We start from the raw sequence: 17,948 nt of genomic DNA on the forward strand, positions 1-17,948 counted from the left end.
TGGCATACTGTTAAACTTTGTAGTGTTTATTTCTCTGCCATCAGCATGCCCACCCCCTCAGCCTAGAGGGGAGCCTGAGTCTTTTTTCTTTGACAAGTCCGGGGTAGGCAGGGTGTCTGGAACAACCCTCAGCAACCAAAAGGTAACATTCAGGGCTTTTTTTCTCATAGAACGCTCAGAACGGAGTTCCGGCACCTTTTTTGGATGGAACCTTATAGGGTATGCAAGGCGGGTTGTATGACATGTGTGAGTTCTGGCACCTTTTTCTTTTACAAAAAAAGCACTGGTAACATTCATTAGCAAAAAGTGTCCTGGGGTACTTAGTGGAGCAGTAGGGAGAAATTTCAGGCATTTGACTTTGGAGAAAGAGGTGTTTGATAGCAGGGATTTTTGCGAACAGGCAACTCCTGCCACTTGCTTATCTATTCTTATGAGTGTTCTTTGCATCCGAAGGCCAACTCCATGCTCCACAGTGGGATCCCCTTGGGTGGCTTTGGGCCAGTTATTATCTCTCAGCAACCTTTTCCCCACAACTGTTTTTGTGTGTGTTTGTGTGTGTGAGAGAGAGAGAGAGAATGGAGAGCACCATGTACTTTGCTGCCAGTGGATTTTATTTATTTATTTTTATTTTAAACCCATTTATATCCCGCCCTTCTCCGAAGACTTAGGGCGGCTTATAATTTAAGCACAAACCAATGTGCTTAGCAATATGCATCTAATGAGTAAATAAATAACAGGTGGTGACTAAACAGCAGCAGCCCAGAGAAGAAATGGCCAGCACGAGCTTTGAATCAATACATTAAAAACCAGGCTTTTATTTTAATTTCCTTGAATGAATGCTTGTGCCTACAACTTAAGCAGAGTAATTTTGACACGGGCTGATTAGACTACTGCAGAGGGCACCTGCATCAAAGCGCTGAAGTTGAATGGGGCATTCCTGTGACTGACTAAACTGCTGTCTGATTAAGAAACAAAGGAATAGCAATAGCAATAAGACTTACAGTATATACAGCTTCACAGTGCTTTACAGCCCTCTCTAAGCGGTTTACAGAGTCAGCCTATTGCTCCCAACAAACTGGGTCTTCATTTTACTGACCTCGGAAGGATGGAAGGCTGAGTCAACCTTGAGCCGGTGAGAATCAAACTGCTGAAGTGCAGGCAGGTGGCAGTCAGAAGTAGCTTGCAGCACTGTATTCTAACCACAGCGCCACCACAGATCATGGTGTGGAAAGTCACAGAGTTTGAAAAACTCACATGACCAAGAAGTAAGGGACTGTGGGTAGTTAGAATGGAAGAGACACCAATATTCTCAGCCATTCCCCATCTATTTCTCTCAAAAGGATGCATTGGGGAGGGGGCACATTTTCTCTATAACTTCTGGTCGAATCCAAGCTATTCTCAAACTTGATTTTTCTTTTGTTGGCTTTTCCCACATTCTGTTTCATTTTTGGAATGTTACCCTGAGCTCCTGCATATAAATTGCTTCCAATATTCCATTGGGTTGGAAAGGATTAAAAAAAACAAAGGAGCCTTAAGGTAAAGGTTTTCAAGTAGGGGTCATGAAGGAAATCCAGGGGGGTCTGAGAAGATGTTCAAAAGATGCTTGCTGTACCTACCAAACAAATAAACAAACCCCATAATAATTTTCAAATGAAAATCTGATCAACTGGGAAGGCTGAGGGGGTGCGCATGCTGATCGGAGGGAAGGAAGCGCCACAACGTTTGACAAGTGTGGTGTAGGAAGATGAATGGTGGGAAGAACAGGTCAGGGCTGGATGATCATAAGATTAGTGGCAGATTGTTTGGGATTTGGGGTTATGGAGGCCAAATGGGTGTCTTTCCACAAACATAAAATGGGGAACAGATTTAATGGACATTTGCCTGGGGAGGAGTGAGACTTCCTTAAAAAAAATCAGAAAAGAAGCTCTATGCCAAAAACCTTTGAAATCGTTAATGAAGAGGCACCTACCCGCAAGCTCATCAAGGACTGAGCATATATATGTGTATGATTTAGAAACTAGATGTGTAACTGAGAAATAGAAGCACCTTGTAAAATGGTTAGAATATAGCAAATTCAAGAAAGCCAAAAAAGTAGGGTGTTTTTTTTCTCATCACTGAGTATTTATTATATATAACAAATACATGAAAAAGAAAAAAACTATATTGTGTGATATAAATAGTTTATTTACATTACAGAAAAAACATCAAGACAATGTATACTATTTCAAATATATCCATACATAATCAAATATAGCTGTAGTACATGTTTCGTTCTGTTTTCATTGGTGTCGATTACCACAAATGCAAGGCAACATGTGTAGAACTTTTGTCTATAATACTGTATTTTGTAAGTCCAAGCTCTCTGCAGTTTACGTTTGCCATTGTGGAAACATGCGCTCTTTTTTTAAATTAACCTGGTCGATGCTCTCGTTGTGTTGTCCGAACTGTAGTGCCCTGTGTTTTGCTTTTGCCTGTGAATTCTGTTGCTCCTGGGACATTTCCTGAAAGCAAGAGGGGGGGGGGGAGAAAGAGAAAGGAGGGGGGGGAAATAGCATGAAATTTGCTTTGCTAAATGACAGCTGAGAATTGCAGCTATTTAAGGGCAACCGGAGATTCTACCTGTCACTCCAGCTCATCTTCTCTTGACTGCACAGCAACAGAGCTAGTAAAGAAAGGCAACCCCGTGCTTTACCCTGGGGACCCAGCTTTTAATTTTGGAGCTCGGAAATGCCAACTCATTTCTCCTAGGACCTGGCTTGCATGTAGAAAGGTTTCTGGTTTCTCAGCCCCAGTTTATATCTCTTCCTGAAGCAACAGGGGCTTTGCAACCACTAAAAAAGGGAGGTACAAAAAAAACACGGAGAACATACTGTCCTTATTTGCAGCCAGCTTGGAGACGATGAAAGAAGAATAAAGACCATCCTCACATTAGCTTTAAGTTGTCAATGCCAATAATAAACCAGCAGGTTGTTCTCCCACCCCTAATTGATAAAAAAAAACCTGTGACAACATCCAAGCAGTGCAGTGTAAACTATACACATTTTTTAAATCATCAGATGCTCTGCTGGAGGAGTAAAACAAAAACAAAAAAACACCACCTTTAGAGGTTAAGAATGATAAGATATCAAAAGAAGTCTTGTATTCCATGTTTAGAGCATAATATTGTACGGCATTCATCATTTTCAGCTTCTGAGTAGAGCTTAGCTATTATCAATGCATCACAGGCCCTAGTCTTTTGAAATGCCATCAGGACCAACCATCAGTTCTCATCATCAAAGAAACATACCGGTAATTACAGTCTTCTTCTGTGAAAGATTGAAATGGCACAAGTCGTGGCACCATTTTCCATTATCATGGATTGGGAGAATAGCTGCATTCAAAATTACTGTTCTCCCTAAAATCTATTTTTTGTTTCAAACACTGCCAATTTCTTCCTTTGCTACTTCATTCCATATATTCACAAGAATTTTCTCTTCATATGCCTTGAGTTGTTGGAATGGGATGTTGTATCGATAAAATAAGTTGTTGTTATAAAATAAATGAAAATGTGCTAATTAAAAAACCAGGATTGGTCAAATCACTACATATAAGTAGAAGTATGATGGAGGCTGAGGCATACTGAATTTAAAATGTTATTCAATTATGAATTCAATTAATATAGTTATGAATGTCCAATTAACTCATATAATAAGGAATTCAAGTAATAGTGGGTATAAATCAAGACAGCGCTGGATTCTTAGGTACAGTAATACAACTGCTCCTTAATATTAAGAAATTAGTACTTATTATCTCAAAACTATAACTTACTTCAGAAATCTCAAAAAGACAGAAACAAATGCTGGCCCTTGATCTTTCTCTCCTTCTCCTATTTCTTGCCCACCTTCAGTCCAATTCCTCTATAAAACATCTACTTATAAACTTTAACAACATTTTAAATGTGAACTATTTATGCAGTGATTGGGACTCAAAAGGGGAAAACCCAAAGGTGCTTTTCAAAAGCAATTGGACTTTCTTACGTTTTTCCCCCCTTGAAACTGTTTCCCTTCTCAAAGCAAAACCTTTTCAAGTGAAAAAAAAAACAACTTAAGGAAGTCAAGTTGCCTTTTGAAAAAGCATGATCTGGATGCATGAAAATCTCCACAGACATTAAAGGGGAAAAGACAGTTCAGTGCGCAAAAGTGCTCAGAGAATACCTGTGGGCCTGTTCTTCAAGAAGTGGTGCCCTTTCTAAGGTTCAGATGGTTGTGCTATGCAATCCCAAACAAAGATGAATGTGGTTCAAGAAGATCCCAACAAAGTGGTTTATGCTCACACACAGTGCATTCAGAAAGTACTCAGACCCCCTCCACTTCTGTCAACTTTGTTATGCTTCAACCTGATTCTACAGTTGTTGACATTCATTTTTTTTCTCATTAATCTACACTCAGTGCCCTACAGTGACAAAGTGAAAACAGAATTTTAGAAATGTCTGTAAACATATTAAAAAGAAAAAAAAACTGAAATATCCCACTGGCGTAAGTATTCAGACCCTTCATTCAGTACTTTGTTTAAGCACCTTTGACAGCCTCAAGTCTTTTGGGGTATGACAGGACACACCTGGATTTGGGGGATTTTCTGCCATTCTTCCTTACAACTCCTCTCAAGCTCAGTCAAGTTGGATGGCGACCGTCAGAGGACAGCCATTTTCAGATCCCTCCAGAGATGTTCAATAGGGTTCAAGTCAGGGTTCTGGCTGGACCACACTAGGACATTCACAGAGTTGTCCCTAAGCACTCTTGTGTTGTCTTGGCTGTGTGTGTTCTGTACCAGCCTGCTACCGGCCCTGCAGAAAAGGCAACCCCTTTACAAACGGCAAGAGGCTGGAATTACGTCTGCCAAATTTATTACTACAAAAACAAACAAGACACGAACCAAGATACAGGAGCTTTGAAACACTATCCGAGCGGTTGCTTTCAGCAAACCAGCCCTCCCCACACATTCCCCTTATAAAGAGTTCAGGGCGTGGCTTCTCTCTGCCTCCTTCCAAGAAGCCCCATTGCCTTCCTCTGTTTACTCCTACTTGACTCCTCCTGCGTCGGGCGTCCTTGAACAGGGCCAGCTGTGGGTCATCTTCATCCACACTGTCAGGCTCACACAGCTGGGTCTCCATGGTGACCAAGTGGTAGGGGCCTGCCTGAGGGCTATCATCAGCAAGATCTTCAACCCCCTCAGCAAGGTCTTCAACACCCCCCTCCTCCTCTGAGTCGTCCAACCCAACTGCCGAACCCACAGGCTGACCCTGAATCACAACAGTGTGCTTAGGATTGTTGTCATGTTGGAAAGTGAACCTTTGGCCCAGTCTGAGATCCTGAGCACTGTGGAATAGGTTTTCATTGAGAATATCGCTGTACTTTGCGCTGTTCAGCTTTCTCTCAACCCTGACCAGTCTCCCAGTCTCTGCTGCTGAAAAAACACCCCCACAGCATGATGCTGCCACCACCATGCTTCACTATTGGGATGGTATTGGGCAGGTGATGAGCGGTGCCTGGTTTCCTCCAGACACAACATTTAGAATTGAGGCCAAACAATCTTGTTTCTCACAGTCCTTCAGGTGTTTTTTTTGCAAGCTCCAAGCAGGCTTTCATGTGTTTTGCACCAAGGAGAGGCTTCCATCTAGCCATTCTGCCATAAAGCCCATATCGGTGGAGGGCTACAGGGATGGCTGTCCTTCTGGAATCTGGATCCAGGATCTCTGGATCAGTCATCGGGTTCCTAGTCTTACTAAGGCCCTTCTCTCCTGATTGCTCCGTTTGACCAGGCGACCAGCTCTTGGAAGAGTGCTGGTTGTGCCAAACTTCTTCCATTTGAGAATTATGGAAATCACTGTGCTCTTAGGAACCTCCGGTGCAGCAGAAATTTTACTTTAGCCTATGGTTCTCACAGGTTCTCAAACAATTGTCAATGATTTGGAATTTGGACTTAATGAATGTCATTAAAAATACACTACGCTACATAAATTGTAACCTTTGTAGGTTATATTAAGGGTTAGCATATATTATCACCTTTGCTGGTAATCTGTACTTTGTAGTTGAAAGCTTTAAAGTTACTGAGAAAAATCACCTATTCACAATGAGCCCTGTTAGGCGTTGATTTATTGTCTATATTTCCTAAGGCATATAAATTTATGCATCATAAGAAATGGATTCAATTCCTAATGTTAGTAGCTACATGCATTACCATAAACCAAAACTAAAACACATCTTTAAGCAGATCAATGATAGCTGGGTTGATACTCTAGTACAAGAACAAAAAGCTTTGAAAAACTCTACATTTGTTTCAAGTTTGCTCTTTTCTTCTAGCAATATCTTTAACAATGCTTTTCCTACCAGATTATTTTTCCCCCAAACAACTGCTACTCTGATAGAAATATTGAATATGGATATTTTTCTTTAATGTCACACGTGTTTTGCAATATGTAGCAGAAGGTTTGTTCTATCCAGACAGAATTGTCTCATTTTATTACAAGCAGTCTTTAAATTGTGACGATGTGCTTTTGTGAACTTTGGAGAAGTGGATTTGGAGGGGTGTTTTGCTTGTGCAATGCGGCTATATGGTGACCTTTGCAAAGTTGAATTATTTGAACAGCCCTTTATATTCATAGGCTTCTGTCTCTCTTTCTCGCTCTTCTTGCTTCAATGTTCATTGCTTTTTTTCTGTCTGAATGCTACGTTTTTACTTTTTGTTTTGATTTTTCTTTGGTGACAGAAAAATGAACTTTACGCTCTTTAAGTATCTGAACCTCCACAATAACTTCAGTTTTCAGTTTATGAATATTTACATTAGAGTCTAAATAGGTTTGGGGAAGTTACTGATGCTTATCGTTGAATCTATGCAGCTCATATTTCACCTTGACCAATGGGACTTAAGTTCTAAATAAACTTTGACATAATTTATCTGGAAGTATCGCTGATACTTGATTTAGTCTTCTTTGGAGTAAGGCAAAAGTTGTCTTGTTATGGCAAAAATCTTTGTTCTCATTATTTTGTGCTTTGGCTGCCATAGAACCCCCCCTACCCCCCAGGACAATTATTAGATCTATGTGGGTTTCGGAGGGAGCTTGGGCTTTGTCTTGTAAGTCTGATAGACAGTTTAATTGAGGCCTTAGTATTCCCCATTCTTTGATCCTATTGGATTCCCTGGTTTACTGAGGAGCTTCCGGAGGTGAAGCAACAAAAGAGATGCACAAAGCATGACTGGAGAAAGAGAAGGACCACATCTGAGAATGTATAAAAGGGATTACATTGTGGTGATAAGAGGGACATAGCAGTTGTTTTCCACTCATTACATCTGGCATTGGGCCTGTCTGCCTCATGCACTGCCTCTTTCCCATCATTTCTGCCTACCCCATAAGATCCACCAGAGAAGTGGGTACTTCACGTCCCATCCATTAATTAATATCAACTGATATCATCTAGCACATGGGTAGGCAACCTTGGCTCTTTTATGACTCGTGGACTTCAACTCCCAGAATTCCTGAGCCAGCATGGCTCAGCATGGAAACCTCTCCCATTCTCCTCAGCATGGCTGGCTCAGGAATTCTGGGAGCTGAAGTCCACGAGTCATAAAAGAGCCAAGGTTGCCTACCCCTGATCTAGGAAGTGTAGGTTCCTTTTCTGTTGACAATCTCTGAAAGCCAGTTTCCCATCCCACCTTTCCAGGCTCTGGACCAGATCAGGGTGGATCATCTGGTGTACAGTGAGTATGTCTTCTCCCCTGTCATGGTTATTGTTATCTTTACTTGTTTGTTTTTAGGCTTTGTACCTGTTTTTAATCTATATACCTCCCAGACTCAGTGTTGCATCAGGTGGCTTTATAAATCTAGACTATAGTATTACTGAGTAATTCAGTAAGATGTACAAAGGTAGCAGGTGAAAAGAGACCGTGGATCCACACAATCTCAAGTCCTCTTGTTTCCTCAAGAGATCTTGCAATCTTGGGGTTGTTGTAGCTAATGATTTAACTTGTGTGCACATTTATATCCAGACACCAGAAGGAGAAGGAAAGAAGGGGAGAAAAAGGTGAAAAAAGAATGTATCTTCCATCAGAGATGTTGACAGAATAACTGTTTCATCAGGATGTTGAAATGAGCCCTGCAGCACTGCTCCTTATTTAAGTGTGCATGCGTGTGTGTGCTGTCATGATGCACTTACAAAAGTGACAAGGCTTGTATCACAACTCTCATTATATCATTTGCTCTCCTCCCCAAACCCTTGTCTCCCACCTTCTCTGCTACTAACAAAGCCTTGGGTCAAGCAGTAAACATAGCTCTGAATTTCTTCTCAGCTCCTCCCATGTTTTTAAATTTTAATTAATTAATGAATTAATTCCATTCTTCTGGGTCTCCTTCCCCATCTATTATACAGGTTCAAGAAAAAGAAATCCGCAGACATCCTGTTTTATTTAACAGTTGGTTTAGAAGCCATATAAAAACAATGTACTGAGTCAAAAAAGCAGAAAGCCAGTGAAAATATATCAGTTTAAAATAGAATAGAGCTGGAAGGGACCTTGGAGGTCTTCTAGTCCAGCCCCCTTCTCAAGCAGGTGAACCTATACCATCTCAGACAAGTGGCTGTCTTTAGCCTCTTTTTTAAAAACCTCCATTGATGGAGCGTCCATGATTTCTGGCACTAAGCTGTTCCACTGGTTAATTGTCCTCACTGTCAGGAAGTTTCTCCTTAATTCCAGGTTGCTTCTCTCTTTGATCAGTTTCCAACCATTGTTTCTCGTCCTTCCCTCTGGTGCTCTGGTGAACAATGTGACCCCCTCTTCTTTGTGGCAGCCCCTCAAATACTGGAGTACTGCTATCATGTCTCCCCTATTTCTTCTTTTCTTTAGACTAGCCAAACCAAAGTCCTGCAGCCGTTCTTCGTTCTCCAGGCCTTAGTTGCTATTCTCTGAATTTTTTCCAAACTCTCAACATCTTTTTTGTGATATAGTGACCAAAATTGGTTGCAGTATTCCAGATGTGGTCTTACTAGGGTTTTATAAAATGGTACTAATACTTCACGTGATCTTGATTCTATGCCTCTGTTTATACAACCCAGGATTGTATTAGCTTTTTTGGCTACTGCTGCACACTGCTGGCTCATGGTTAAGTGATCGTCCACTAGGACTGTGAGGTGCCTCTCATAGTTACTGTTTTTAAGCCAGGTCTCACCCAATCTTTAATGTCACAATCCCCTTTCCTGCATAGGCAGCTGCATTTGTGCTGGAGGTCACCTGGTTTTGTCAGGTTAATTTCTTTTTTTTTAAAAAACAACAACAACAGTGAAAATCCTATTTTAGGGATTACTATACAATTTCCATGCATTTCCTAGCTCAAAAGGATCGGAATGCACACTGCAACCTTTCAGGGACATAGTCAATTGAACTCCAATGGACATGTTTGGGAGTTACAAGTGGTCCCCACTTAGAACATTATAAGATAACGCAACACTATACCTTAATATTCATTTATTTATTTTGCTTTGTGTTCTGATTCTTCCTCCCCGCCTCCTGTTTTTTTTAAAGGAGAAAAGCAAAATACATGCCAGTGCCAAGATGATATAATACACGTTATGTAAGATTTCCAGGGAAAGAAATTCTGTAGGAATTTCCTGAAGGGCAATTGGCTCTGATAAGAAATGGCTCCTTCTAACACAATCGTTTCAAATGGCCAAGTCAGGCAAACATTATTTGCGAGCATAATGTTTCTGGGTAGTTGTTGCTCAAAGAGATCTATCCCTTGAAAAAGAAATATCTTGTTCCTATAGCCGGTTGGCACGATCATCTTAAAGAAGCATATAGAGTACCAATAGTTTGCATTTGCATATTTTTGTGATTCGGGGACTGATGCTTAGTTTTAATGTACAAATGACTATCAATAATATGTTTGGGTAGATGTGATTTTGAAAAGCAATATGCAAGTTTTTAATGAATGTGAGCATTTGTGAGCTGGAAGGAAGATTGCTTGAAGAACATGAGGCAGCACCATTTTTCAGTTTAGCAGTTCCCATCTCCCTCCTTTTATGTATGCTGTATTTTTCGCTGTTAGTGTTGTGTTTCCTGAAGCCCACTATAATATAATACATTGCCCTTTTTTGGTAGGGGAGAGTCTACTCCTGAGGGAAGAATTGATGAACTTAACTTGGTTGGCAACCTCTCCAAGATTCAGCAGACATTTTTCTATTATGCCTTTAGGTTGCAAAAGGATTTATGAATTGTTTTGTATCTATCCTTGATCTGAATGTGAGATGTAGATGCTTAAGATATAGTGGAGCTTCCTTTTACTTTCTATAGGAAACTGCTATGTATTTTTTCTCCCTGTTTTTCATTGGTTGGACAGGTTTTTATTTTAAAGGCATATGATTTATAGGAGTAGTTGCAGGAAACTTGAATCACTTTCTGATGTTTGGAAAAAAACCTGAAGAAATTGTGAAGCGGGAAGAAACAAAGCCCCCTCCCCCGCACTACTGGTTGTACACATTTTTGAGGCGGGTGGGGAGGGGTTGTCTACAAAACAGTTTTTGAATTCTGGAGACTGCCTGGACAAATCCCTGCAGTTTTCTTGTCATTTTTTGCAGGGAAGTGCTTTGCCATTGCCTGCTTCCCAGGGCTGAGAGGAACTGGTCCAAGGTCACCCAGCTGGCTTCATGCCTACGGTGGGACTAGAACTCACCAGCTCCTGGCTTCTAGTCTAATATTTTAGCCAACTGGTCTTTTTTATGAAATTTGGTACTGAAAATTACATATTGATCAATTTAACATTTTCTGTATATTCTTCAAAGATTTTAAATTCAGAAGAATGCATTTGGAGGAACTGTTTCAATGAAAACAAATTCCATCCTATTATTTGGAAAGCATTTTCATGTATTATATAATCCATGTCTCTCCATACAAGGAGCCCCATCTACACACACACACACACACACACACACACACACACACACACACAGAGAGAGAGAGAGAGAGAGAGAGAGAGAGAGAATGTGCCCGTTTCCTTTTTTTGTAGCCTCTATAACTAACTAACTAACTAACTAACTAACTAACTAACTAACTAACTAACTAACTATTTATGCTGCTAATCTCACAACAATGAGCACACAGGACAGCACACAAATAATTAAGAACACCAAAATAGAACATAAATTAATAATAATAATAATAATAATAATAATAATAATAATAATAATAATAATAATAATAATAATAATAATAGTAGTAGTAGTAGTAGTAGTAGTAGTAGTAGTAGTAGTAGTAGTAGTAATAATAGTAATAGTAAATAAAGATAACATATCCTGGAGCCTAAAACATTCCATTTTCAACCTATGTCCAAATCCAAATCAGAACAAACTAATCCACTAGCAGGGCTATGTCAGCCTCTCAACCCAAGTGTGAGGGAACATCCAAGTCTTCAAAATCTTGTGAAATCCAGAAAGATCAAGGACAGCCTTATTTCTGCTCTCCATGTGGCAAGTTCCAAAACAGAGAAGGTATGACTCCTAGGTCCTACAAGATAACAGTTTTTGATAGATGGGGCCTAAAGCATCCCAGCCCTGTCAACTGTAGTAAGGCACAAACAAATGAAGCCCTCTGGATCACCTCATTAAAATTCATGATCAGACCACAGCTGGTGAAGGATAGTCTGCTACAGAATCTCAGTCTTTACTAGCCAGATCCCATTATCCATGTCAGAATCAACCTCCAGTGGTAAATATTTAATTTGGGTTTATATTTCTGATATACAATTTTGTTGGAAAAGGCTTTTAAAAATGGAAATGGGTGACAACAATATTTCTTATTATTCACCCAAAAGCAGATTTCTAAAGATGAAAACCTGGAGACAGACATTTGTTTAATTGGGCCCTCTCACATTTTCTGTGAACTATAGTTGCAAAAAGTGAGAAAGGCTGCCTAGAAGTAGCCAGGATGCCTATGGTGAGTGAACATTGTATTGAAAGAATGGTACATTTGTAGGCTAGGAGACTTTCAGTGAAGCTTGCTGCAGCCATTAACATTTTCAAAGAAATCAAGGATTCTCTACAGCATGCTTTAGGAAAAAAACCCACTGATCTAAATGAAAATCAAGTCATTTTTCAAAGGTTACTATATTTTTAAAATGGGGCTTTGAGAAGGTTGGTTTATAATTCAAAGACTAAGAAGATATATGGACACTGATTTTTTGCAGTTTTATATGATTGCCTCTTATGACTTGTGCTAAGCTGAACATCTGAGGGAAAAAACCTTCTTGATGTTCATAGTCTGTTCTAAGTAATTCAGGAGTAACACACGAGCCAATCCAAAACACTGAGAACAGGAAAAGATTATCCCATCTGTAGTTAGTATTACTTCTCAGTGTCTCCAGGCAGCTTCTGTTTAGTTATTGATTAGACCGCTGTTTCTCAACCTTGGCAAATTGAAGATGGGTGAACTTCAATTCCCACAATTCCTCAGCCAGCATATCTGTCTGGGAATTCTGGGAGTTGACGTCCACCCATCTTAAACTTGCCAAGGTTGAGAAACACTAGATTTGACCAAAGGTGGGAATACACGATACCTGCATGTTGCCCTTCTATGTCTTTACACTGAGATGTCATAGTCTGGAAGAATGTCATTAAAAAGAAGATACTGGACTAACCTTGTAATGCAGAGAACGACAACACAGATGATTGCAATCTGAATTGTTCCAATCACTGCTGCTATTAAGACATACTGAAATCGAACAGGGCCTGGAACCACATACAAAACGCTGTAGTCTTTCTTTTCACAGTGTTGTCCAGTGTAGCCCGCATCACACCTACAATGAGAAATACAGATTCCTTCATTCCTTTGTCTGCAGAGATAAATTCAGCTTCAAACAAAGTTTGATAACTGGATCAAGAGACAATTGTTGGGCATGCTTGGTATAATTTATTTTAATTCCATTTATATCCCGCCCTTCTCCGAAGACTCAGGGCGGCTTAATAACTTTCTGAGGCCTTTCTAATAACTTGTAAGCCACCCAGAGTCACCTTGTAGGTAAGATGGATGGCATAAAAAATAATAAGTAACAGAAGAAATTGATTTTTGTAATTAGAGGTAATTGCCTATCTCAATACATGCTGACTTAAACATTTAAAAAAATGTCTTCTTGAAGCGATTACGGTAGTTGGTTCTAGGTCACCATTCCCCATGTTGGCCTTTAATTTTAAGGCCACAGTGGTTGAGGATTTTACAGGCCTACCACATGAGAAGAGCCTATATTTGAAGGAAGCTGGTTAGTGAATTGTTATTACTCATTATTAAATTCATACTTTTACTTAAATCAAATAATCTGGGACAAACTTGATGTTGCACTGACATCTTAAAGGAAAGGAGAATATTAAGCGAACCACACCGTTAATCTGTTCTGCATGTTCTGGCAGGGGTAAAATAAGGCCTGTCATTCAACACATCGTTCTCACTTCTAGCTATTCCTAATATGTGAACTCTGAGAACATGGGCATGGTGGAAAATGTGCTTCCATTGGACGATATCGCTGAATTGCACTCCAGGAGTTAAGCTGCTTTGAGGTATACACACACACACACACATATATACACACCATGTATGTATATATGTGTGTATGTATATTTGTGTGTGTGTATGTGTATGTATGTGTATGTATATATGTATATATATATGTATATATGTATGTATATGTATATATATATGTATATGTGTATTAAAAAACCATATCTCCCTTGCTTCTCAGCTAACAAAGTGAGAAAGAGCTTGTGGCCTAGAGGTTAAAACAACTGCCTAATGTGCAATCAGCCCAGGTTCGAATCTCAGAAGGGTATGGCTGACTAATGAAAACAAATAAGTTTGAAATGCATATCAGTCTCCCTTTAATTCTTTGTTAGCAATCTAAAAATTTACACACACACACACACACACACACACACACACACATATACACACACATATACATACATATATATATATATATATCTCCCAGAGACCTTGGGAGGCTGTCTTAAGCTTTTGAATAGCTTGTTCCTTAGCCTCAATGAGGCTCTGTGATTTACAAAGAATGAATAGTTAGGTCATTCCCTCTAGCATTAGCATAGACTAAATGTGACCATAGCAGAGTCATGGGCTTTAAATGCAGATCTGAAGTCCCAGGAAAAGATCCCTGTGAGAGTACTACTGATTTCTTCCTTGCCTACAATGTACTGTAAACCATAATCTTTCCACATCCTTTTTCTCTCAGCTGAGTTCGGATGCTGGTTCAAAGTGATAGAAATCTACCCGAGGAGTTATTCTAAAAGAATGAGGGTTCTTCCGCCCTCACCCACATGCATCGTTTGCTTTTAAATTTGGACTCCTGCTCAGCGTTCAACATGCTGCATGCATTGAGTTGGTTGTGTGTGATTAACGGAAGGTGTTTATATGCCATTGATTAGCTCATTATCATTGCTCCCTTTGTTGAGTTTGCTATGTTTGCTCTGGATGTTTTATTCATAATCAACTGTGGAAAACTTTAAATGTTAGGTCTAGTTATGTTAATTCTTGGGAATTATATTTGAATTACAGCATTATATAAATGGAAGGAAAATAAATAAATAAATAAATAAATACCTGAGGCAAATCTGTATTTACACAACGTAGAACTAATACCATCCTAGAACATCATTTTGACTCTTGATCTAGACTTTTTACTATTCTTTTTTTTAAAAAGAGGATGATGTTGCCTTCATTGCTTCATATGCTGGATGAGAGTGAAAGAGGCAACCTGGAATTCTGAGACTGAATTAAAATGAATAAGAGGAGCAGAGAATGTTTTGGGGGGAGTGTGGGACATTTGCTGAAAAGACAGCCAAGCAGGAACCCCCCTCCAAACTCTTTGCTGGAATTGTCTGAAAGACTGTCCATATGATGCTTGTTTTCATCCAAGCAGTCAATCCAGATTTCCTTGGATATTCGATTCCCGCCCCCATACTTTGGAATTCCTCTGAGGGGCTCCAAAGTCTTATATCTGACAGCTTAGGGGGCTGGATATCCAACAATCTACCTTCCTGCTTGCCCTCAAACTTTGCTGTTAGGTGAGAGAAGACAAGACTGACTTAAAACTCCATCACATGCAATGCAATGCTCCTTTCTGAAACTCACCTTATTTCAACCCTCATCAGTGCAAACCTTCTGTCTTCAGCCATTATCCCACATGGAGAAATTGATGTTGACATAGTTCTTGACTTTTGCTCGCTGTGGGATTTCCTGGGACAAGAACTGTTGGCCATGTGCTAAAAATCAACAACAAATACCCACCGGGCCAGCCTATGCTCTGTTATGCCTTTTTAGCTAGGAATGGATTGACAGACATTGCAGGAGTGCTTCTATAAACAGATTAATGCTGCTGCATAATTCAGTGCAGCTTGGCTGCATACATTAGGTATCTCTGTACATAATTGAAATCTAGAGTAGATGAGGGTTCAACAATTGTTTTCTTTACGGCACTGGGGAGAAAAAAACATTTCTTTTTATCAGGTCTGCCTGTTCAGGTGATCAGTTTGGAAAAAAAAAGTTACCTGCAAGATGGCTCCAGCATGTTAGCAGAATGCTCACATTTTCCATGCATGCAGAAACCATTATAATGTTCAGGACATGGAATGTAGATTCCCCTGGCACTTTCTTCCAGTTTGTTTGCATTTTCTGTGGACAAGAAGATCTGTCTATAAAATATATTGCTAAGAGAGAAGGAGGAGGGGGGGTGTTGGGAGAAGAAATAATAACAGCAATATTTCACGTTTGCCCTTCAGGCAAAGTAGTCTTTAAGTGAGGAAGCAGCACCAAAAATAATTTCATTCTTCAATATACGTTTCTTGTTTTAAATATATATATGCTTTGTAAATGAAAAAAATATGCATGGTAAGAAGCTTATCTGCAATTCTTTGCAATACTGAAACTCTCATATTACTTCATATGGCACAGAAATGGCTGATTCCCCTGCCTGCTCACTGTTTGCTTGTAGACACCTTCTGTGTCCAAAACCCACAGTGATTTACCCATGTTGCAAAGTAACAGTAGCAAAAATTATAACAATTAAAATAACCCCAATCTAGATGTGTGAGTCTTTAAGGTAAAGGTAAAGGTTCCCCCGCACATGTGTGCTAGTCGTTTCCGACTCTAGGGGCCGGTGCTCATCTCCGTTTCAAAGCCGAAGAGCCAGCGCTTGTCCGAGGACGTCTCCGTGGTCATGTGGCCGGCATGACTAGACGCCAAAGGCGCACGGAACGCTGTTACCTTCCCACCGTAGTGGTCCCTATTTTTCTACTTGCATTTTTACGTGCTTTCGAACTGCTAGGTTGGCAGAAGCTGGGATGAGTAACAGGTGCTCACTCTGTTACGTGGCACTCGGGATTCGACCCGCCAAACTGCCGACCTTCTGATCGACAAGCTCAGCGTCCTAACCCACTGAGCCACCACGTCCCTTTACTGTGAGTCTTTGCCACCAAACAAATAATTAACAAGTCATTCCTCTAAATCAGGGTTAGGCAACCTTGGCTCTTTTATGACTCGTGGACTTCAACTCCCAGAATTCCTGAGCCAGCCATGCTGAGGAGAAAGAGAGAGGCTTCCATGCTGAGCCATGCTGGCTCAGGAATTCTGGGAGTTGAAGTCCACGAGTCATAAAAGAGCCGAGGTTGCCTGCTCTAAATGCTGAGACATATAGTATTCATTAAAGATCAGCTTAACCACCAGGCAGAACTACTGTATGGCCCACAGAGGCTTCTGAGAAAAGTGCTCTTTTTTTATTAGCTCTTTGCTAGCCCTAAAAGAAGCCTCTGTCTTTACCCTAAATTGGATAATGCAACCAGGAAAAGTCAGTTCAGTAATGACACAGGAACATGGCAAGTGGACTTAACGCACAAAATAATTTGTTCTTTTAGTTTTGCCTGCCCATTGTATGAATGAGGGAAAATTCATTTTATTTACTTCTTAAGCTAACAGTAAGCTAACTTCCATTGTCCAAACTATTATATGAACTCACACAATTGTCTTTTAATTTTTGACAATTCTCAGAGTGTTGCAGGGCAGTTCTGAAATGTAGAAGGTGAGTACAAATATACAAACACTGCACAAAATTCTGGGTAGAAATTATATTAAAGAGGCATGTTAGGAGACAATACAGGCAAAAAAATATGATTTTAGAAAAACCGACATATGCTATATGAAGCTTCATATTCGATCCATGCACATGGGAATGTATAGGAATTTATTTATTTATTTATTTTATTAAATTTCTATACCGCCCTTCTCCCGAAGGACTCAGGGCGGTGTACAGGGCAATAAAATGCAACATACAAAAACTAAAAGAAAATTAAATTAATTAGCCCTAACAATAAATAGTTAAAATAAACCCAAACCCTCAGTCCAGGCCGGCCTGTTCAAACAACCAAGTCTTCAGGTCACGGTGGAAAGAGCGAAGGTCGGGAGCCATCCGGAGCTCAACAGGCAGTTGATTCCAAAGGGCTGGCGCGCCCACGGAGAATGCTCTCCCCCTGGGGGCCGCCAGCCAGCAGTCCCTGACCGACGGCACCCTGAGGAGGCCCTCTCTGTGGGAGCGCACAGGACGTGGAATCATTTGAAAAATGGAAAAGAACGAACGGACGCTTCAAAAATATGAATATGATAGCAATAGAAATAGACACTTGATTAATGCATACATAAGACTGGGTCTGTTTAAATTTTGAAGGAACATTTGGAACAATTCTCCTAATGCCAGAAAAGCAAACAATTGCTAATTATGCTTCTTAAATGCAATCAGAAATTATTCCTCTTGGGTAAAAGTGATGACAGATTCATTTTACAATGTAGAATTGACCAAAAGATAGCCACACAAACAAACACGCATACAGGCAGTCCTTGACTTACGACCACAATTGAGCCCCAAATTTCTGTTGTTAAGC

The 17,948-nt window shown here is 40.1% G+C and overlaps 1 protein-coding gene across 1 annotated transcript in view; it reads right to left on the reverse strand.

The window, feature by feature from the left end:
* Positions 1-2,245: 2,245 nt before the first annotated feature.
* The window catches only part of TMEFF2 (transmembrane protein with EGF like and two follistatin like domains 2), a 270,268-nt gene continuing 254,565 nt past the window's right edge, over positions 2,246-17,948 (reverse strand). The window contains exons 8-10 of the mRNA XM_081314466.1: positions 15,567-15,690; positions 12,656-12,814; positions 2,246-2,501 (exon numbers count right to left, since the gene is read on the reverse strand). Of these exons, the coding sequence (XP_081170592.1) occupies positions 2,405-2,501; positions 12,656-12,814; positions 15,567-15,690 (380 nt within the window). The 3' untranslated portion in view covers positions 2,246-2,404. The remainder of the gene's footprint in view (positions 2,502-12,655; positions 12,815-15,566; positions 15,691-17,948) is intronic.

Source organism: Vipera berus (genome assembly GCF_964194415.1).
Source record: "Vipera berus genome assembly, chromosome: 1".
In the NCBI taxonomy this organism is placed as follows: domain Eukaryota; kingdom Metazoa; phylum Chordata; class Lepidosauria; order Squamata; family Viperidae; genus Vipera; species Vipera berus.